Consider the following 24,491-nt stretch of genomic DNA (forward strand, 5'->3'; position numbering starts at 1 on the left):
GCATTTTATTCATTTTAAATTAATTCTTTAATATGTTCTTCATAAAATTTGAGCCTTCTTGTGGGATAACTGTTACCTTGTATTCTCTCCCTTTTACTGTTCATTACCACTTCTAACTGATATGGAGAAAGCACAGGAAATTAAGCCAAAATAAGTTAATTTTACCATTTGTTACTGGGCTAGTAAAATTACCCATAAGAAAAAAAGTTATATGATGAAGTATAGCAGGTATAACATAGGGAAAAGATCCATAAAGGAGGAAGTGGCCAATAATTCATGACAGAAAACATACAGGTTAGGCAGAATATTTACAAATATTAGATATAATGCAACAAAATGCACTAGAAAATTTAACATAAATACATTCAAAACTTGTAATGGTATTAGTACTTAAAGTGTTATGAGTGGCGATACTTGGTCATAAACAAACATATCTAATAGGAAGGTAAGGAGTAGCAGTGCATGTTAAATGTATTTACAAATCCATAGGCCAAACTGTGGCTGTGCTATGAAAAACAGTGTGTAGAGACTGAGTGAGAAATTTATATTGGATTATATTTACATTACAGACTGGACAGTATGGATGATGCTTTCCTAATGGAGAGGTAAAAAAGCAGGATATCTATATCAAACTAATAATGAATGTCCTTTTATTCCTCCCACTCCAATTTAGTTATTATGTTGAGCCATTTAAAATCACTACTTCTATTTGTAGAAAATGGTTGAATATCAACAATTTCATATGGTTCAATCCATATAAGAATACTCCCAAAACACCTTTAAAGTTCCAATTAGCATATGGGGAAGGAACCTATAGATTTATTAAAAAGGAATAGATGGAATACATTTATCACTAAAATGTAAGTGCTGGGCATAATTATATTTTGCTTTAGTCTTCTCTATCAAAGAGGAAGATCTCTAAACTGTAAAGGATAGAGCTTAGCATGGTTAAAAGAAAAGAAAACCCAAGATGCATGAGTACCTAGCTGCTTTAAGAGTCCCAAATGAATTAAGTCACAGTATACTAAACTAGTTTTCACTGGCAGGTATTCTTTGTGAAATCAGAGTAGACAAGAGAAATGGAAATGACCAACGGACAGGTATACAATAAGGAAACAAAGAACAGATCTTTAAATTATTGATTGGTGAACTTAGCTTTAACCCCAGGAAAATTTTAGACAGGCTTATTTAATAAGTGGTTTGTGTACTTTTAGAAAAGAAGGAGGTGATCACTAGGACCTCAAATACATTTACTAGAAAAGAATGTCAAACTAACTTTAATCTGACTATTAGAGAGCGTAAGGCAGCTGTTTTAGAAAACTAATGTAGTCTTTGCAATCTTAAATTGCATTTATAGAGGCATAGCTGGAAATAATCCCCTGTACTCTGTGCTGATCAGACCACTGGGGATATTTTGCTCAGTTGTTTTTTTTTTTTTTTGGCCGTACCACGCGGCATGTGGGATCTTAGTTCCCTGACCAGGGATTGAACCTGAACCCCCTGCATTGTACGTGTGGAATCTTAACCACTAGACCATCAGGGAAGTCCTCGTATCTTTTTTTTTTTTTTTTCTTTTTGCGGTATGCGGGCCTCTCACTGTTGTGGCCTCTCCCGTTGCGGAGCACAGGCTCCGGATGCGCAGGCCCAGCGGCCATGGCTCACGGGCCCAGCCGCTCCGCGGCATATGGGATCCTCCCAGACCGGGGCACGAACCCGTATCCCCTGCATCGGCAGGCGGACTCTCAACCACTGCGCCACCAGGGAGGCCCCTCGTATCTTTTTAAGAGGCTCAGACATTGATGAACTAGAGACTTACCAGGAAAAAGCAATCACAGTAGTGTTTATGGTGAAATAATGTTTTTTTTCTATAGGGAATGATAGGAAAGAAAGGTGTTTGTAAATTATGGCTGTGAGTAATATAGAGGGGACCTCACATGTTGAGAGAAGACTTAAGGCACAAATGATAGCTATCTTTAAATATTTCATGGGTTACCATGTAACAAAGGGATTTGACTTTTTTTTTTAAGTGTAGCTCTCAAGGGCTAAAACTGTGATTCTCTGGAACGTGTAGGGAAGGAAATTGAGCTCAGTGAAAGGTAGAGTCTCTGCAAAATTAGAGCAGCTCAACATATAAATCATTCATTTTTGAGAAATAATATTCTCTTTACTAGAAGTGTATAGGCAGAAGCTGAATGGCTATCTACCAGATACATTATAGAAAGGATAATTTTGTGGGGAGGGAAGTTGGACTAGAATTGGTAGTTCCCAAATTTGGCACAGTGTCAGCATCACTTGCAGAACTTATTAGAAATAACATTTTCAGAGATATATATTTCTGCAGATCACTTCATTAAAGTATCTTATTCATTCCTGAAATTGAGTAAATGATGAAAGCTTTTGCCCAGTGGAATAATGTAAATTCCACAAGGATGGGAATCTTGTTTGACTCGTTTATAAGTTGTATTCTAGTGTCTGTCACAGTGCTTTAGCTCATAGTAGGTTGTCAACAAATACCTTTTAAAGAGAGAAAGCAATTATTCCATTTGTAGCTGTTTATTAATCTCTGTGACTTAAAAAGTTTATAAAATACACTGAATAAGTCTTAGCTTGTTATTACTTGAATCTTTAAGCATTTTGGTCTCTTGTTGGGTTAGTTCATATATCATTTTTTAGAGAACAGTTTGGAAGCTTATCCTACAAAGATTTAAAGAAAAAAACTTAGGAGACATAGTGGATTCTGAATGCAATATTTTGTATTTAAATAAATTTTATATGTATATATATTTGACTAGTTTATCTACTAAGTGAATTTGCCAGCATTGCTAAATACAAAGAAATTATTATGACATCAAAGATGTTTTTCTCAAAAGTTCTTAATGTATTTCAAGACAAGGTTGGCATGTTCACATCAGTACTCAAGAGAAAATGCTCTGTAGCTGATTGTTCGAACCTGACTATAACCATATCAACTCCCCAGATAGAAAGGTGTCATAATTAAGGTGTACTATTTTTCAAGGTTGCCAGATCCTTAACAACAGTGGATGGAGAAGCAGGCATTTTGTTCTGACTAAAATGTTGATTGATTGTCCCGTTCTAACCAGTGTTTTGAGGGTTGTATTGTCATTTCACTTTTGTAACTTTGAGAGCTACATTCCTTAGTAAATTGAAGCTGAGATAACGTTTACTCTTTATAGTGTTTTTATTTTTATTTTTATTTTTATTTTATTTTATTTTTTTTTTTGTGGTATGTGGGCCTCTCACTGTTGTGGCCTCTCCCGTTGCGGAGCACAGGCTCCGGACGCACAGGCCCAGCGGCCATGGCTCACGGGCCCAGCCGCTCCGCGGCATGTGGGATCTTCCCAGACCGGGGCACGAACCCGTCTCCCCTGCATCGGCAGGCGGACTCCCAACCACTGCGCCACCAGGGAAGCCCTCTTTATAGTGTTTTTAAAATACTTAAATAAGTAATCAAGGTAATTAATTATATATACTAAAACTTATTACATACCTTTGAAATACAGTAGATTTTAGAAGGCTTAATATTGAGATTGCAATAATGAATAGTGGATATATTGACATAGGATTGTGGGATTTTTTTTAAATTTGTAGTTGTTTCTCATTAATATTCTACTTTGTTAGGGTGAAAGTTTAAATTGCTCATCTTTAATCTTGCATTCTGCTTATAATAGAAGAAGAAACAATGCATTCAAATAGTACATTTGATAGATATTTATTTTTAAATTTTTTTTAAAAAGGGTATATATTTTATTTAATTAATTAATTTATTTGCTCTGTTGGGTCTTTGTTGCTGCGTGCAGACTTTCTCTAGTTGTGGAGAGCAGGGGTTACTCTTCGTTGTGGTGCACAGGCTCAGTAGTTGTGGCTTGCAGGCTCTAGAGCACAGGCTCAGTAGTTGTGGTGCATGGGCTTAGTTGCTCCATGGCATGTGGGATCTTCCCTGACCAGGGATCAAACCCATGTCCCCTGCATTGGCAGGTGGATTCTTAACCACTGCACCACCAGGGAAATCCCTTATTTTATTTTTGACTGTTTTCTTTTTATTTATTTATTTTTTAATTGAGGTATAGTTGATTTACAATATTAGATTCAGGTATATAACTGATTCAAAATTTTTTATAGATTATACTCCATTTATAGTTATTATAAAATATTGGCTATGTTTCCCTTTGCTGTACAATATATCCTTGTAGCTTATTTATTTTCTACATTGTAGTTTGTACCTCTTAACCCCCTATCCCTAATTTGCCCCCTCCCCCTTTCTTTTCCCCATTGGTAACCACTAGATTGGTTACCAATGGTCTATTCATATTTTCTATTTCTTCCTGGTTTAGTTTTAGGAGATTGCACATTTCTAGGAATTTGTCAATTTCTTCTATGTTGTCCACTTTATTGGCATATAGCTTTTCATAGTAATCTTGATAGAAACATTTAAATACAACACGGTGATAATTGTGTGTGTGTGTCCCTTTATTTTATTACTACTTTTGAGGAAAGGAATAAGGACTCTAAGCATCCCTCTCCCCTGAAGGAGCTATATAATATTTATGCTAGAAGAATGAGATCTACTTTCTAGTAAAATACTCAAGGATTGGTCAAAAGTGAACTCTTTTTAATTGTATTTTTAAAGTCAGTTATCAGCAATTACAAATTTCAGAAAATGTTCTTGATAAAGGATTCTTTAGAGATGTAAGAAAAGCAAAAAGCATCAGTACTGAAAAATAGTGGCTAAATGGTGAATACATGCAAAAGAGTGTTGACAGAACTCCTTATTGTATATAGAGCCTAAGGCTTGTTAACATTACCAAATGACTGAGAAAAATGTATAAATATTATCATCTCAGGTGCTATATGAATAAACAGAAATCGCTGAGATAAGAAAGAAGGAATATTTGATGATGCTGCTGTTGAATGTGATATACCATATATAGGAATTTTTTGAATAGCTGTTAGTGGACTAGAGAACCTAATAGAAAACTTGAATTTAAGATAAAAATGTACTATTAGAAGAGTGTTAAGTGAAACTTTAAAAAAAATCTATACTTTTATCACAAAGCAGTTGGTTTCATTTTTCTTTTTCTTTCTAGTCTTTATACATATATGTATGCATTTTTTGTATAATTTAAATCATCATCTACTTACAAGTTCATATTTTATATTTTTTGCTTTGTAGTGCCTAAATTGTTCCACATTGATGGAGTTTTCATATTTTAATTATTAATTTTTACAGAATAGTCCATCATATATTCTGTAATTCTGATTCTTTCTCTATCTCTGCTTTTCTGATTTTTTTCTTCATGTTGATGGTGTTTTTTTTTTTTGTTTTTAAGCTTCAAATTGGTTTTCAGTCAGGGGCAGTTTTTCCCCAGGAGATGTTTGGCAATGTCTGGGGATATTTTTTGCTTGTCACAATTTGTTGTTGGTGGGGTGTTAATAGCATCTGGTTGGTAGAGGCCAGGTATGCTGCTAAACATTCTACAATAGACAGACAGCCCCCCACAACAAAGAATCCACAGTCCCAGAGTTCCAAAGGCCAATAGTTCCAAGGTTGAAAAATCCTTCCTTAAAAGTAACACACCTTTTCCTCTATTTATTTACAGAATATGAATGTAAAAAAACAAAGCAGAAGTAATGGTTGATTGTTTCAAGGAACTCAGAACAGTAAGAAATGTTTGACTGGAGAGGGAAGATTGCTAAAGTCCGAAAGTTACGGTGCCTGCTCTTCCCATCTTAGAGTTGTGGCCATTTCTAGAGGTTGGCATAGGAAGCAACTGCCAAAAAGGAAACCTCTTACCTAGTACTGATGCTTATGGATTTTCCACCATTATTTATTCAGCATCTCGACATAAATACTCAGATTTCTAATGTGTTCTTATGATTTGCATTCAAAATTGGATTTTTCTATTCATCATTCAATTTTTGTCATTTTGTCAGTTTAAGGTGGCCAGTGGATTGACCTTTGCCTGAAAAAGACTTCATTACTTTTAAGATTGAGATGTTGAAAGGTTTCTTATTTTTGATTGTGGCATGCTTCTAATTGTACTAATCTAGCTACAACTCAATTCTTGCCTTAATTTTGCTTTGTTTCAACATAAAGCTATTATTATTTATACTATATTATTATGAAGTATGGTAAAATTTTGCCTTGCCTCAAGGTCACTTTAACTTTTAAGGCTTCTATGTTTTGATTAAAATATAATATGTTGGATGCTGAATAATTTCAGTGTATAAAGGAAGACTGGTGGAATGTCACAGAGCAAGTAGGTACTTGTATATCCTTACATAGGGAACAAGATCTTCGTTTTAGGGAAGTGAGTAGAATCCAGATGGTATTTGGAGGAGAATTTTGCAGACTTATGCTTTATTCTGGCTGCTTTTTAAGAAAATTAGAACACAAAACAAACAAACAAAAAAGGAGCCAGGATCTAAGTTGACCTTATAAGAGATGAATTCTCAAAAGTTCATTGATTAGAGGGAGAGTCTATAGTTTCTGAAACCAAAAAGAGGGAGAACCTATAAAGTATAGAAAGGATTGTTTGTTACTGAAAACCTATGTGGTGTTATAGCTTCCTTCCTCTTTTTACTGTATAAATCTCTTGTATTGCTCTTGAATTTTTAGGCACAACTGTTTACAGGGTGGATGGGTATATGAAGGTAGGACAGGAGTTCATAGAATTTCCTATATACATTTTAAGATGTATTATACTTAACCAAATACCATTTTTATTCTAAAATTATTTCATGTTATGGTAAGATTTACCTATATATATTTAAAGTTACAGTGTCTTTGACTGAAGTATACCAAGAAAGGCAAAATGGGATTGTACTTGGGAAACCATAGTAAGGTAAACAGAAAATCAGACTTCTGGGATTTGAAAGAAGAGTATTCTTAGTGCTTTGTGATAGTGAACTTGAGTTCATAAAATCGTGAAATGTGTGATGGAATTTAGACTTCTCACAGCGTAGAATTGCCATGGTGTGTGTACCCTGTTTTGTTTCATCATAATACTGATGATTTAACTTCATGTTAAATGTAGTTTTCACTTTTAGGTTTTAAGAAGTGAATCCTCTGTTTTCTGTTTTTCAGTGAATATCACCTCTGCCAGGCAATTAACCGGATGTAGTCGCTTCAGCCATATTTTCCCTTCATCTGCTTACCAGCACATTAAGATGCATAAGAGAATTCTGGGGCACTTGTCATCTGTCTACTGTGTAGCATTTGACCGAAGTGGGAGAAGAATTTTTACAGTGAGTTTAAAATTAATGATACTATAGCATATTAGAGATTTACAACAATGGAAGCTAGGCTTCATGGCCTTGAACTATGCTTTGTAAGCAGTTCTTCCTTTTTAGACACAATGCATGCAAGAAAAGATGAGTGGAAATTGAAAATCTTTTCTCTTTCTATATAAATAAATGGATGAACTATAATTAACTCAATATTTGGGAAATGTAATTAAAAAAAATAAATCTTCAGAAGGCCTTATATTCTAGAGGTGGTTAATTTATGTGAAACAAGTTTATCTACTCAATTGGTTTCATTCCATTTTAGCAAACATTTATTAAAATGTATTTTCTATTGGTGCCAGTTCTGCTTAATTAATGATTACATCATCCTTATAGTTGAATAGTTGAACTACATGTTTAGTAATGAAGATTACAGTTATTGTATATATCTCTCTTTGAATTCAATAGTAATTAGTTTTAAAATTGGACTTTTATTAACCAGATCATATTGTGTGCTTTTGAGCACAAAATAGTAGCACACTAATCTTTCCAAGTAAAGGCTTAGTCTCATTGTTTCAGTACCAAGTTAATGTAGAAGTGTAGGTAATAGCATACTTTTCTTTTTAAATTCGTAGGCTACAACAAAGGAAGTGGTTTGTATTTTGAGGAGTACAACTTCTTGGAGTTCATTACAGACTCTTCCATTGATGTTTTCATGACACAAAATGCATCACCTAAGTATATGGGTGTTGATGATGATGAGGATGATGATTTTCATCTTTTTATAAACAGATAATTATTAAATAGCTTATCTACCACAGTAGAATTGCTTTTTACTATTTAAAGCTCTTTTGAAGTTCTCAGTAGGAAGTTCCACATAATATTTTCCCCAGAGATTATTAACAAAGTCTCATGTTTGCATGTAGATTTTAGGTTAAAGTTTTAAGTATTTGTAGAGAAAAAAAATTCAAGCAATTAAGAAAAAAGACTGTCAGGTATAAGGAAAGAAATAATGGCAGAGATAGTTAATGCCAAATCAGTTAAAAGTAAAAAAAATATTTTGAGTTTTCAGGATTGGTAGTAGTTTTGAGGAGTTATTCATATATGCCATTATCAGTTTGGACAGTGCTTTGTCAGTGCTGTCATTTGGACATATTTTATATTTTCTACTCACTCCATGTTATATGAAGAAAAGAGACTAAAAAGAAAAGGCTTAGAAGTAACTTAATAAAATTCTCCTTTGTTTTTGCTTTTATTGGGGGGGGAGGGTGCAAATTTCTGCTTTACTGTAAATCTTCTGTCCTTTTGTGTTGCTGTAGGGTTCAGATGACTGTTTGGTGAAAATTTGGGCAACAGATGACGGGCGCCTTCTTGCTACACTTCGAGGGCACTCTGCTGAAATTTCTGACATGGCTGTTAACTATGAAAACACTCTCATTGCCGCAGGCAGCTGTGATAAAGTTGTAAGAGTGTGGTGTCTTCGAACTTGTGCACCAGTTGCAGTCCTTCAGGGACATTCAGCTTCTATTACTTCCATACAGGTAAGAAAAATAAAAAGATACCTCTAGTAGATGTAATAAGAATGAGAATTCTCTTGTTTTTTGTTACATCGTGTGGATTATACAAAGAATGGCAACAGAAAAATATTGATCTCTTAAGGGCTTTGTCCCTACCTTGCAGACAGGTATTTTTTAAAGTTCCCTTTTCATATAAATCTGTTCCCTTTAGAAATAAGTAAAAAGGTCATTGAAAAGGTTTTTCAAGTGCAGTGTAAGACATCTTCTTTATCTCATTTGTATTTGTGAAGAAGGGAAAAGACTTGGAATTGCCTTAAGGAACAACACCAGTACCTTTTAGGCAGGATATAAGTAGCTTCTAATTTGAATATTGGCATACTTTGTGTTAATATTTAATACAAAATGTTTATCAGTTCAGATTGTGTGTGTGTGTGTGTGTGTGTGTGTGTGTATGCATAGTTTAATATTAGGGAAATTTTTATTCTTAGTTTCAGTCATTTCTTATTTTAGCTTGATGTTTGACATACAAAACATTGAGTTTTTAAATATTTGTCCATATAGTGTTTTTACCAGATGTTGGTAGTGTAAGTCCTGGATACTCCCCAAAGAACTTTGTTCTCTTCTTTGTGTTGACAGCAAAACAGAGCAATCCTTCTGACACTGTCTTTTATTTTGGGCAAGGAGATCACTTTTGCGGATGAGATAATTACTCCCATTCACTTTTCTTTGTTCTTTAATCACTAATAAATATGCCAGTCATTTTTTTGTGTGTGTTATTTAAATAATATATCACCTGTTTATGAGGGCCTAGCAGGAATTGGATTCAACATATATTGAATTTGAACATTTTTATGTCAAATTTTTGATGAGTTGAAATTACTTTTTGGATTTTATTTTGGGATATTACTAGTTACTTGTGTTCCCACAATCCTATCTGACAGACTGTTTCTGGAATTTGGAGATAGTCTCATACAATATAAAAAATATGAATATTTGTTTATACTGGAAATGTTTATGGAACTGTTTGGCTCCTTCATAGTTTAATTTGCTAGTTTCTGTCTCATTTGATTTATGTGTGTAAGTGCCCTAGAGATCCATGGACGTCTTTGTTTTGTTTTGTTTTGTTTTATTTTGTTTTTGTGGTACGCGGGCCTCTCAGTGTTGTGGCCTCTCCTGTTGCGGAGCATAGGCTCCGGACGTGCAGGCTCAGCAGCCATGGCTTACAGGCCTAGCCACTCCACGGCATGTGTGATCTTCCCGGACCAGGGCACGAACCCGTGTCCCCTGCATTGGCAGACGGACTCTCAGCCACTGCACCACCAGGGAAGCCCTGTTTTGTTTTGTTTTTGTATGGACCTCTTTTCTTTAACATTCTTTCCCTTACTGATCTCATCAACTCTCATGGCTTTAAATTTCATCTTGTATGCTGATGACTCCAAACTTGTATTTCCATCTTGGGGCCTATCTTTTAGCTCCATACTTGTACATTCAACTATCTACTTGGCATCATCACATGAATGTCTACGAGGCATCTCAAACTCAACATCTTCAAAACTTAACCCCTGTCTTCCTTCCTCAGATTTACTCCTCCCAAAGCTTTCCCCATCTAAACAAATGACAGTTTCATCCTTCCAATTGCTCAGAGTAGTCATCCCTGACTTTTTGTTTCTCATAGCCCATATCTAACTTGTTAGCAAATCATGTTGGCTCTACCCTCAAAATATATCCAGAATCTGAACAAATTCTCATGACCTCTATCATTACTACCCTATTTCAAATTACTATCATCTGTGACCTAGATTTTGGAAACAGACTTCTAACTGATCTTCCTGCTTCTTCCCATCCCTCTTTTCTGTCTCAGTCTAGCCTCTGTGTAGCTGCATGAGTGATTTTACGATGGAAGTTTAAAAAAAACAAAGTTAAATCATGTCACTGATGCTCAGAACCTTTAATAGCCTCCAAATTCAGAGTTAAAGCTGAGGATTTTACAATGACCCACAAAGCCTTACATACTCAGCCTCTTGCTCTCTTTGACCTTATCTCCTACTACTTATGTCCTGTTCTCATTCTGCTTTAGCTGCTTTTTTAGACCACTCTAGCTACACTCCTGTCTTTGCTCTTGCTGTTTCATGTCTCTGAAATGGTCCTCTTTGGATAGTCACATGGTTTATTCCCTTACTTTCTAAGTGATGGAAATGTCTGTCACTTTTCCAGGGAGACCTCCTCTGACAAACTTACCACTCTAAAATTGTAAATCATTACCCCCCCAGCACTCTTTCATTTTTGTTCATAGTAATGATAATTTAGCATGCATTCTGTATGCTTTATTCTTTGCTAATTGACTGTCTCTGTTAACATCATAGTGTATTATTATTCTCTCAGTTTCTTTCTTTCTTTTTTAATAAAATTGAGGTAAAATGGTATGATGTTAATAGTGGTTGCCTCTGGGTAGTGGGATTATAAATAGCTTTTATTCTGTTTTTCTATATTTTCTAACTTTTCTTCAATAACTGTGTATTAATTTGTATTCAGAAATGCACATATGTGTTTTTATAATCTTAAACATGATTTCTCATTTAAAAACAATCCAGTTAAGGTACATTAATGGACTGAATTCCCCTTTGTGATTGAAACATTTTAAATATGAGCATAATAAAGGTTTTGGTGATTCTTCAAACTTAATAAAATCATTACATTTCATATTTTATTTTCTCATTCCTATAGATCCTAGATCAGCAAATTTACAGGCCAGATAGTAAATATATTAGGCTTTGAAGGCCATATGGTCTCTGCAGCAGCTACTTAACTCTGCCTTTGCAATGCAGAAGCAATCATAGACAGTGTAAGGTGACTGTGTTCCAATAAAACTTTATTTACAGAAATGGGCAGGAAGCTGGATTTGGTGTGTGGGCCTTAATTTGAAGACCCCTACTATAGATTGTGGATTAAGCTTTCTATTGCATGCTTCTCTGTCAGAAATGAAAATATAAGCAGGCTACCTGAGTACTGGTTTCTTTAATGTTCATCAACTGTTAATGGATAATATTAATTGATATTTTTTGTTTGATTTAAACTCTGTAGTCTTTAGAAGTTCTGTGCTTCCAAACAAGAAAACTAAATAAATGACTTCTAATATCTATAATGATCATTTTCTTTTGGTTTGAGTTTAAAATTTATTCAAATCCAATGATCCTTGATTTTCATCTCATTAGAAGGTATTCATTATGTTTATTTGGGATTTTATTTTTTTTAATTTTTTATTTAATTTTTATTTATTTATTTGCCATGCTGAGTGGCTTGCAGGACCTTAGTTCCCCGACCAAGAATTGAACCTGGGCCATGGCAGTGAAAGCTCCGAGTCCTAACCACTGGACTGTCAGGGAAATTCCTATTTGGGATTTTTAAAGCTCATGAGCATGCTAGAGACCCTGGTTTGATTTTCAACCTTTTCCTGTGTCCCAGGTATCGGGAGCCTAGTTGGTTTTTCCCTTCTCTGATTCTCTTCTGAGGACCTGTAAAATACTGAGAGTTAGAGCCTGAGAATCCTACATGATAAAGACCATCGGATAGTAGTCATACTTTAAATTGGCAACTCAAGTATATTTTTTTAATCTCTTTTTTCCACAATGATACAAACAGACATCAGACCTATTTTATGTTATCCATTAAAACACGTGAAGATGATTTAAATTTAAGAATGGTGAAATTTCTATCATACTTCATTGAAATTAGAGTTTAAAGTAAAATGTTAAAACCCAATACTTAGACATTAACTTCCTTATCACTGTTTTAGACTTACTTCTGATGCATGCCTTTTTCATGTGAACTATACAAATTTTATATGGTTGCTATATAAGTGTATATTCAGCAGATTTGTAATGGTTTAACTAGTAATGACTTTGTTTTTTTTCTCCATTAAAAGTAGTAAAATAATAATATTAAAGTGTGATGTTGAATAATTTTAAAATAATTATCTTTAGGGCTAAAATATTTTATCCTAAATTCAATGAATGACTTTTCTAGTTTTTTGATATTTTCAATTTTTATAAGGTATTCATTAATCTAGGAAATTTAAATAAATAATTTCTTGAAACTGAAATTAAGCTTGAACATGAAAGGTTTCTATTTTAATTAATTTTTTTTTCCAGTTTTGTCCATCAACTAAAGGCACAACCAGATACCTCACTTCTACTGGTGCTGATGGAACTATCTGTTTCTGGCAATGGCATGTAAAAACAATGAAGTTTAAGTAAGTTTAAAATTGGGTTAGAAATTTTTCTTTATCACCTTGAGAGATTCTTGATAGTCAATGTATGTAAGTATATAAATTTATGTATGTATGAGTGTGTATGTACATATGCATACCTACTTCAATTTGATGTTAGATATTTTAGAATAAATTTTTTATGAAACCAATGTTGAAGAGACTATTTAATTTATGCACAAAATTTTGATAAGGAGTATTTCTTTCATTTCTTACTCTGGTAAGAACACTTTGAACCTTTCTTCATGATGGTAGTAAGTAACATTGTAATTTGTTTGTAAAGCTAACATAATAATACTGATAGCATAAAATATATTTGTAAGTTTAAATGTATTTTTAACTTCAATAACGGGAATAGTACTTACTGACTACTTCAGTTTTGTGGTTTCTATAATATTGATGATAAATCTGTCAATATCTAGCAGTATGCTAAAATTCTTGCACATTAAATGTACATGATGAAAAATAAAAACATTTTACTTTTCTCTTAGAGATCGCCCAGTGAAATTTACTGAGAGATCTAGACCTGGAGTTCAGATATCTTGTTCATCTTTCAGTTCTGGTATGTGTAAAAATTGAATGTTTTGAGTACCTAAAATATTGAATAATCCAGTTATAAAAGATTTTTCAATTGTAAAATATTTTTTTAATTTTGTGGAGAAAAAATGTGTATGTTTGAGAATTAATGGAAACATGCTAAAAATGTGAACCATATGTTATAATAGACAGACCTTTGTAGACTCTAATTAACATGTAATAGATTTTGAGTTGTTTTCTTATTTACAATTAATATGTTTTTATATAATACAGAATTTAGTTGGTAAAAAGTACAGCCTTCCCCCAATACTCATACACAATTCAACACTAAAATTCTGCCCTGACTTTTCAGAAAACATGTACAGTGGCTCCATGTAAAAGACATGTTCACAGTATATAAACAGTGTTTTTCTACTACTAAGAATTATGTGATGGTTAACCTTTTCTTTTTTGTTGTGGTAAAATATAACATGAAATTTACCATTTTAAGAACATTTTTTAAGTGTACAGTTCTGTGGCATTAAGTATATTCACATTGTTCTACATACATTACCACCATCCATCTCTAGAATTTTTTTCATCATCCCAAAAGCTGCTGAGTTTTCACACTCAACCACTGTAGCCACTATACAAAGAATTGTAGATATAGGTTATTTTATAAATAATTTTGGAACATTATGTTTTTACATAAAATATGAAGAAATGAATTCCTCAACGCCTTTAATGTTTATGATCCAAAGGCCTGTATTTAGTGTATAGTTGGTCGATTTTTATTGGGTGAATGGTATAGTTGTTCTTTAAATATTCCTCTTGTTTTTCTTGAATTTTACTTATTTTTCTTCAGAAATGTTAATATGTCTTTAATGGTTAGAAAATAACCTTATGTTTCTTGAAGGCTTTTTAAATAACAAGGTAACATATAACTAAGGAAGCCATCAGAGGGTTTTTAAAATTCTTTGGTACAATGTTTGTTTGTTTTTTAATCCTCTAGGTGGTATGTTCATTACAACAGGTAGCACTGACCATGTGATTAGAATATATTATTTGGGTTCTGAGATCCCTGAGAAAATTGCTGAATTAGAGTCACATACGGTAAGAACAAAATTAGAAAATTAAATATGTTGCTTTCTTTTTAAACATCCCTGGAAAATTGGTTTTATTTCTTCTTTTCTGATCTCTACCCTAATTTAATATAGATTGGTACTGAAACCTATATGGTAAGATGTCTCTTTGGTAATGAAGATCAGTGTAAAATTCTGGATTTAGTATGGATGTAGTATTTAAGACAATTTCTATCTGACTGTATGGGAAGGGAAAATATATATATATATATTACAGTAATAATTTACAAAAATCCTCTTCTAGCTTGCTTTATTTTATTAATTACATAGGTGTTTGTTACTTCAAAGTCTATACACTTATTAAAAGACACATTAAAGTATGTCTTAGGAAAAAAAATTCTTTTTACTGAATTTAGCTCATTGATCTTAGTTTGATTATTTTCAGAATGCCATCAGACTCCTGAAATCTAATCCCACTTAGTTATCAAAAACAGCCTTCCGTACAGGGGACAATTTTATGCTGGGGTGACAGCCATTGATGCCTGGCATTTTTCCTCCCAATCTCTTTCCACTCTCCTGTGACATTTTCAGGAATCTTGGAGCCACTACTGTTTATTCATATCCCTGTGTACCTTTCACTTCTTCCTTCAGTTTATTTCCTTACCTTCTCCAGGTAATTATTTACTGTTGAATATGGGAGTATTTCTGTTTCAGCTCACTGTATATCTCATGTTCCTCATTGTCAAAGCTGTATAGTCAGCATTTGAAAGTACTCAGCTTTACAAGTCTTACTGTTACTGTTCCTACTACTATTGACACTTGATTTGGAATAGTCTTAGTACATATCAATAAAACACATAATTTCCCTGAAAGATGACTTTTAAAAAAAGATACTTTGTGAGTTCCAAAATCAATCATGTTCCCGAAATTTGTAGTAAAAGAGACCCCTGTTAGAAACCTTTTCCTTGAGCTTTTGGAAACACCCTCCTGCTTTTGTCTCACCATATAAACATAATTGGATATTCTCCTTATGAAAAGTTACTGAACCTAGCTGAGCTCTCACCTTGCTGTTACTTATTCCTAGATACTAAAATCCTGGAATATTATGTAAATTGTGAAAGAGAAAAACTTAGGAAATATATAAAGATCTCAATCTGAGACTATCCAGTAGGAAAAATCCACTTGTGCTAGAGCACACAAAGGAGGCATATTTACAGTTACCACCCAAGCAAGGTGTGTATACAGTTCAGTCAAATTTATTGAGAGCTGAGAGAGGAGGAGGTAATAAATGAATGGGAAATAATTGAGGGGGGAAAAGATGAAGAAACACTGATTGGTAGGTTTTTTGTTGGCAAGGGCCTAGCTAAGAAAAAAGTCAGAAAACTTAAACATTCCCTGTTGAAATCAGTGGCGGCTGTTAGTCATTGAAAGTAAGATGTCCTTCCAGAACATCTAAAATCAGTTATTGCAACTGGCAGTGAGAATCCCGAATCTGTCAGGTAAATACTCAGTGAAATCATGGTACAGTGTGAATCACAGATACGTCTGAACATATGAACACGGTTTAACACGTTTTTAAAATGAAAAAAAATAGTTAAATACGAAGACATTTAGTATCTGAGCTTTATATTAAAAATTAAGTTCAGGGCTTCCCTGGTGGTGCAGTGGTTGAGAGTCCGCCTGCCAATGCAGGGGACACGGGTTCATGCTCCAGTCTGGGAAGATACCACATGCTGCGGAGCAGCTGGGCCTGGGAGCCATGGCCGCTGAGCCTGCGCGTCCGGAGCCTGTGCTCCACAGCAGGAGAGGCCACAACAGTGAGAGGCCTGCATACTGCAAAAAAAAAAAAAAAAAAAAAAAAATTAAGTTCAAATAAAAAAAGAAAATTAATTTAAAAATTAAGTTCAAATGTAGTTCAATAATTGTGGTTTGTGAAAATGTTTACATTTGAAGGTGCATTACTATAATATAATCACTACAATGCACATTATATTTGTAAAAGTTTAGTTTAGTCATTGTAAAGGAAGGTTCAAACAACAGTATCTAAATTATAGAACCTAAAGATGGTCAAATGAATTCATTGTAAAATAATTAAATAAACCATGTAAGAAACAAATTATTGATTTGTTTTCTAAAATTTAAAAAAAATGTTGTGAGGAACTTAATTCAACTACTATTAAATGAATTATTTTAAGTTGGCGTTTTAGATTAGTGTGCTGTCTTATTATGGGGGATATAATAAACTATCACCTATTCAGAACTATCTGTCTCTTGAGATTATGGTTTAGAAACAGGTTTGCTTATGTCTGGTTTTTCTCAAATTACTGCTGATAAGTATTCCTCCTTAGTTAATGTATTGTTTCAGCCTTCATTAATTTTTTTAAAGAAAATTAGAGGGTTTTTTTAAAGAAAATTATAGCATTAAAAAATCTACTCCATGATACTTTCATATGTGAATATGACGGGAAGAGTACTTTATTCGTTTTAAAAATAAATTAATTCTAACCAAAAATCTATTGTTTTATGTTTTAGGACAAGGTTGTTGCTGTTCAGTTCTGTAACAATGGAGACAGGTAACTATGTAGTACATATCTGTATAAACAGATGTTTCACATATTTTACCTGTATTTCTTCAGAAAACACTACTTCTACTACATTTTTTTTTCTGTCCAGTCACTTAGGCTGAAAGCCCTTGTCTGTCATTTTTTTTTTTTTTTTTTTTTTTGCGGTACACGGGCCTCTCACTGTTGTGGCCTCTCCCATTGCAGAGCACAGGCTCCAGACACGCAGGCTCAGCGGCCATGGCTCATGGGCCCAGCTGCTCCATGGCATGTGGGATCTTCCCGGACCGGGGCATGAACCCGTGTCCCCTGCATCGGCAGGCAGACTCTCAACCACTGCGCCACCAGGGAAGCCCACCCTTGTCTGTCTTTGATGACATTCTTACCCCAGGTCTTCTAAGCTCCCATCCAAGTAGTAGCCATAGTCTCTCAGTTCTTCCTTTATTAGTGATTTTCCTTTTTCCATTTCTGTTATCTCACACCTTAGTCAAGAATTCCATTATTTGACCCATTACCTTCAGTTTTCTTTTCCCTTCTAAATGTATCTTGTCCATCTCTGTCAGATGAACATTGCCCTGTTCAGAAATCTTCAGTGTTTTCTCTTTGTTTATAGAATTCAAATGTTTTAGCCTGGCATTCAGAATTCTCTTCAACTTGACTTAGACCTACATTCTTTTCTTATCTACTATTCCCCATTTAAATACTTAGATCCAGCCCAATTGATTTAGTCATCATTATTATTACATCCCATATACATTCTCTTATCCATTCTTTCACTTATACTTTACCTCACACCAGAAATAATCATACCCTACTTCCTTTCACTCTTTTTCTATACCGCCTATGTCCTCCCTCTTCCTTCTGCTCTCCTTCCTTTTATTTTCCTTCTCCCTCCTGTCTCTTTTTCTTCTCTAAGTTCTATCTTCCTTTTAAGGTTCATACCCTACCTGAAGCCTTTCCTGACTGCTTGAGATTTTAGCTGTCTTTTCTTCCTTTGAGCATCTGTATCGCTTACTGTCTCTACTACTCATATGATACACAATTTCCTATGTCTGTAAACTCAGAAATTATATACAGGTATTCATGTACCCTCTCAAATGTCTGGTCCCCAGAAGGTGATAATCTTCTGCCCTGGTCTACAAATTGACCTAGAATAGATTTAAAAATTCAACTACATAGCATAAATTTGTATCCTTATCTGTCTATATAGACTTTATGTGGGTGACCATGTTTTATTATTAAATATTTTTCAAACACTGGGTGATTACTATGATGAATGTGTTCATCTTTGTTAAATGCGAGAGTAAATAATGATGGTCCACAAAGAGTGATGTTTTTATTAGGAATGAGAAATCCTTAAAATAATTTTTAAGTTGGTTTATTGCACCCTACTGAGCTATACACTGGAAGGTTTGTACAGCTACTATTCTTTCATTCTAGGAGTATATGAATTTTTTTAATTCTTTGCCTTTTTCCTTAAATGAGAAACATTATTTTATCTTAATTACTTATGTGGCCAGTAAATACATCAAAAGATGTCCAATTTTACTAAAAATCAGAGAAATACAATTTAGAATAACAGTAACAATTTTTTTCTTTCAGAATGACAAGATATTGAAGAATGATAACACCCAATATTGACAAGGGTTTAGGGAAAATAGACACTCCCCCACAACCTTGATGATACTGTAAATTGTTTTTTAAAAAAACTTTTCAGGGAAATAATTTGGCAGTATGTCAAAAGCTTTCAAAATGTGCCTATCCTGAAGGGGGAATATAAGGGAGAAAAGATTCAGGAAAAGAGTATAAATTCTTTCTGAAAGGGTCCTTTATACTGTTATACTAGGAAAATGTCATTGATTTGACAGCTCCCAGTGTGTGCATCTGTGACCAAACCGGAAGCTGAGACAGAATAAAGCTTTTCTTTCTTTAAAAAAAAAATGTGCCTACCCTTTGACTCAGCAAAGATATATATAAGGTTTTACAAGGATGTGTATAGAGATATTCATCACAACATTATTTATAATGGCAAAGACTGGAAACAGTAAAAATATTCATCATTAGGAGGTTGATTAAATAAATTTTGATACATCCGTATTGTTGAACATTTATTGAAAGTGATGGTAGTTTTTATATTTGTAAACATAGAAATATATTGACAAAATAGAGTTGACCCTTGAAAAGCATAGGTTTGAACTGTTCAGGTCCACTTATGCAGATTGTTTTTCAATAAATACATTAGAAAAAGTTTTGGAGATTTGTGACAATTTGAAAAAACTCAGACAAACCATGTAGCCTAGAAATATCAAAAAATTAAGAGAAAGGTATGTCATGAATGTATAAAATATATGTAGATTCACATATAACACACAAAATAAGTGTTAGTCAAGTGTTTATGTTATTGGTAATTCTGCTCAACAGTAGGCTAATAGTATTTAACTTTGGGGGAGTCAAAATATACACGCAAAGTTTTGATTGTGTGGCAGTGTGGGGTTTGGTGCCTCTAATCCCTACATTGTTCAAGAGTCAAACTGTACACTTAAATTAAAGAAAAATATTATAAACATTATATGTAGTGTAATTCTATTTTCCTTAGGGGGAATATCTAAGTATATATATGTCTTTAATAAAGTCTGAAAGAATAGAAACTAAATTATGAACAGTGATAGATTTATGGGTTAATGAATGTATTTTTATAACAGTTTTATTGAGATATATTCCACATAAAATTCAATGTTTTTAGTATATTCACAGGGTTGTGCAACCTTCACTATGATCAATTTTATTTTATTATTTTTTAATCGAAGTATATTTAATTTATAATACTGTATTAGTTTCAGGTGTACAACATAGTGATTCAATATTTTTATAGATTATACTCCATTTAAGGTTATTATAAAATAATGGCTATATTTCTTCATGCTGTACCCTATATCCTTGTTGCTTATCTGTTTTATACATAGTAGTTTGTATCTCTGAATCCATAGCCCTAGAACATTGTCATCACCCTAAAAAGATTTCCCATATCATACCCTTTAGCTTTCAATCCCCAATCTTTTTACACCTTCACCTTCAGCTCTGAACAACCATTAATCCACCTTTTTGTTTTTATAGATTTGCCTATTCTGGATGTTTCATATTAATGGAATCATACAATATTTGGTCTTTTGTGACTTTTTCCACTTAGCATAATGTTTTCAAGATTCATCCATGTTGGAGCATGTATAAGAATTGGATTTCTTTTTGTGGCTGTCAAGCATTCGATTGTATGGATAGACAACAATTTGTTTATCCATTTATCAGTTGATCGACATTTGGGTTGTCACCACTTTTTGGCGTATAATGAATAATGTCATAAATATTCGTGTACAGGTTTTTGTGTGGACTTATGTTTTCATTGCTCTTGTATATTTATGGGGGAGTAGAAGTGCTGAGTCATATGGTACTGTTTATCATTTTGAGGAACTGCCAAACTGTTTTACAAAGTGTACCATTTTTATTCTCTGCAGAAGTATATGAGGATGAAGGTATTACTTTTATAATTAGAAAAATAGTGATTTCCATTTTAGAGGGATGTAATAAGGATATTTTAACTTTCTTTGCAGTTTAAGATTTGTTAGTGGAAGTAGAGATGGAACGGCAAGAATTTGGCAATATCAGCAACAAGAGTGGAAGAGTATAGTACTAGATATGGCTACTAAAATGACTGGGTAAGATTTGATATTAGATATTTTAGTGGTTCTCATATGGTATAGTATGTTTTACATTATTGAATTCTATTTAATAATGAAAATAAATATCTTTTTAATTTGGAGTTAATTGGTAGATGTGAAGTTTGCATCTGTATATAGTCTCTAAGCACTATTGCCTTTTGCTGTTGGTGGACAGATTGGATGATAGGAACATAGCTGACTCATTGAAAATTCTGGTCTCTTGTGATCCAAAGGTCTCTGTGCTTTACTAATGCCCATATAATCATTCTCTGCCCTGATTTTGTATGAGTCATTTTTTATATCTATTTATACTATTTTCTACTTTGAGGATTGTCCCTATTAAATGTCATCATATGTTTAGATATTTCTCTGACATACTGAGGATACCTTTATGTTTCATATTGCTAACATTCCTACTTGACATTATAAATACAATTAATCAGAATTCTGTTTCATCATCTTCACTGTTCATTGGAAGATATATAATTCCTCTTTAGGATACTGCAATTCCTTTAGGGTATGACCGGGAAATTAATTATCTTCCCATTAATAACAATATAGAACCAACTTTGTGGTCATAGTCAGCTACTGATAATGTCATTCAATTAAAGCAACAGTTACTGAATTTCTTACTGCTTTTTTATAAGACCTTTTAGTTTCAAAAATGAATATTTAAGAATAAAGTGTCCATTATATGTTTTCTTCTTATTTTCTGGTAGCAAATCTAACCTTGTACTTTATTTTTCAAGGTATCTGCAGATTCCTTTCTAATTTCACTTTTTTGTTGTTCTCATGTAACTAACTATAAATTTTTTGTCATTTTGTGTTTTTTTTCCTCCCTAAAATAATCTTATGGGTATTGCCCTATGTGTTACTCTTATTATTTTATTTCATGAATAGTTAAAAGTATAGTTTAGGAGTTTTTAATTTTAAAAATTGCATGCTCCTGGAGAGATTTTTGCCATAATTTGCTCTGTTAGATGCACCTTTGTTCAAAATTTATGAACCTGAAATCATTTTGTTTAGGAATAATTTGCCATCTGGAGAAGACAAGGTCACTAAACTTAAGGTGACTATGGTGGCTTGGGATCGCTATGATACCACAGTTATTACTGCAGTGAACAATTTCCTTTTGAAAGTATGGAATTCTATCACAGGCCAACTTCTTCATACTTTATCCGTAAGTATTCTATTTTTGGAATAATTAAAATGGACACAAAGGGCATTATTCTAGAAGACAGGAAATTTCAGTGTTCTAGTTTACTTTCTATGGCTTACTGTCCTTTGGAGAAGTAATTATTCAAGTTACCTCTGTTGACATATCTACAAAATAGGGATGGCACATGGTGTAGCTGCTAAAAGCAAGTATGAAAACTTCTTAAGATCCTTTCCAAGACTGATATTTATTTACACATTATGTTATCATATGTGGTCAAGGGTATGTAAGTTATTTTGTTTTTAACATGAGTTGGGATTTTTTTGTTATTAGTGTTTTAAGTGTAGAGCTGACTTTATTTTAACAAGGGTATCCTGTATTTTACCTTTGGGGATTAATTTATGCAAGAAGTAGAGGTAAGAGGAAGAAGTAGGAGAAAATGGTGTCTTTCCTTCTTTCTTTTAAAAAAAGGAATTTGTCCTAGTTGAACTATACTTAAAAGCCTATTTCCTATCAGCTTCAATAATCGATTCATAAGTACTTTCAGAAGGGCCAAGTGACTGCCATATGGTTTACACAGTAGTAAATGATAGGGACTAGATACCAATTCTCATGACTCATCTCTTTGTTGTATGCCATAGTATCATCCTTATTTGATGCCTATGTGAGATAATCTTTTCTAAGGCCTGTGAGGATTTGCAGTTGATCTTTCATATACCTCCCAAGTCCTCCTTCCTAAGTAAAACCCTAACACTGTGTTAGGGGAGTTTTAGATTCTTCCTTTTATCTGTTAAATCAATGCTTATCTCATTCTGGCTTTCACTGTTCCCTGATACAAGTTTCTATTAATATGTGTGGAAAAACCTATACTGTTTGCTTTATTACTTACTAGGAAATGTTTGTCTATGTCAGCACAGTCCAATAAAAATATAATATGAGCCATGTATATAATATTAATTTTCTTAGTAGCCACAATAAAAAAATAAAATGTAACAGGTAAAATTAATTTTAATAATATATTTTATTTAACCCAGTATATCTAAAATAGTAACATTTGAACATGTAGTTAATATGACATATTAATGAAATTGTTCACATTTTTCGTACTAAATCTTTGAAATCTAGTGTGTATTTTACAATTATAGAACATCTCAGTTTGCACTAGCCACATTTCAGATGCTTAGTAGCCACATGTGGCCAGTGGCTGCAGGTCTTTATCTCTAAAAATCACAGCTTCAAATGCCATGTTGTAGCCATTGGTTTTATAAAATTCCATCTTAATAAATATCTTAATTTAGAGTTCTCTTTAGTGGTACACTTCCCATGGGCTGACTCATGGGTCATCTGTTTCCAGTGAATTTTAATGAAGAAATTTTAGGACAGACTATTTTTAGTCCTTGTAACAGTCAAATCTGCTTAGTTTTGGTATAGAATTTATATATTATGTGTTAACAATTTGTATGTCAGGGTCTTAACTAGGGCATAAAGTTCTTCCATTCAGCAAATACTTACTGAGTATCCACTGTGCCAACCATTGAGTTAGGAGTAAATGTTAAATTAAAGGGTCCCCATCCTCCTGGAGTTTACAGCTTATAAATAATTTTTTTTTAAAAAAAGAAAGAAACAAGCATTTAATAAATAAATGCTAAGAAAGAAAAGTGCAAAGCAGGTTTCTAATAGGATGACCAAACCTGGTCTGGCAGGGTCAGGAAAAGCTTCCTGAGGAAGTGAAGTTTGGGTTAAGATTTGTAGCTCTCAGCCTAGATGTCACCTCCTTGACAAGCCCTTCCCTGATCAAACAATCTAAAGTAGCCTCCCAGTCATTGTCCTGCTTTATTTTCATCATAGTGTTTATCACTACCTGATATTTTCTTACTGTATTTTTTTGTTTGTTTATTTTCTGTCTCAGTATGGTCAATAAATATTTGGTAAATTACATATGGGAGAAGGTTGAAAGGTCCCTCTAAGAAGAGGGAAAAGCATGTATAAAGTTCTTGAGGTAGAAAGGAGGAGAAAGAAAGCCAATTTTTGGCTAGAGCACAGAAAGCAGAAAGAGTGTCACCCCATAGGACTGGAGAAATGGACAGGGGCCAGACCATACAAGGTCTTGCAGGATCTATCCTGAGACCAACAGGACACCATGAAAAGGTTTAAAAGCAAAGGAATAGCATGTGAATTTTGTTTTTGAAAAATACCCTGTAATTCTAGCAATAGAGTAGAGAGAATAGATTGGAATGAGATAAGAATGACTCTGGGTATACTGTAGGATTCTGTGATAGGATGGGCCATGATGATAATTTGGATTGTGTGGTAGTGGTGGAAATAGAGGTGTGCTTGATAAATAAAAATAGGGCAGATGATAAATGTTAAGACATGACTGAAGCTGACTAGGTTTTGTTTCCCATGACCCAGTGACTATATCATTTTGGCCAAAAAT

General features: G+C 33.5%; 1 protein-coding gene across 2 annotated transcripts in view; it reads left to right on the forward strand.

The window, feature by feature from the left end:
• Positions 1-24,491, forward strand: part of BRWD3 (bromodomain and WD repeat domain containing 3) — a 121,453-nt gene that overhangs the window by 37,383 nt on the left and 59,579 nt on the right. For both annotated transcript variants that reach the window (XM_081223299.1, XM_081223300.1), the window contains exons 7-14: positions 7,106-7,266; positions 8,565-8,786; positions 12,911-13,011; positions 13,518-13,588; positions 14,555-14,655; positions 17,157-17,197; positions 20,791-20,895; positions 21,925-22,078. In XM_081223299.1, the coding sequence (XP_081079425.1) occupies positions 7,106-7,266; positions 8,565-8,786; positions 12,911-13,011; positions 13,518-13,588; positions 14,555-14,655; positions 17,157-17,197; positions 20,791-20,895; positions 21,925-22,078 (956 nt within the window). The remainder of the gene's footprint in view (positions 1-7,105; positions 7,267-8,564; positions 8,787-12,910; positions 13,012-13,517; positions 13,589-14,554; positions 14,656-17,156; positions 17,198-20,790; positions 20,896-21,924; positions 22,079-24,491) is intronic.

The sequence above is a fragment of the Mesoplodon bidens genome (assembly GCF_964165515.1).
Source record: "Mesoplodon bidens genome assembly, chromosome: X".
NCBI lineage: Eukaryota > Metazoa > Chordata > Mammalia > Artiodactyla > Ziphiidae > Mesoplodon > Mesoplodon bidens.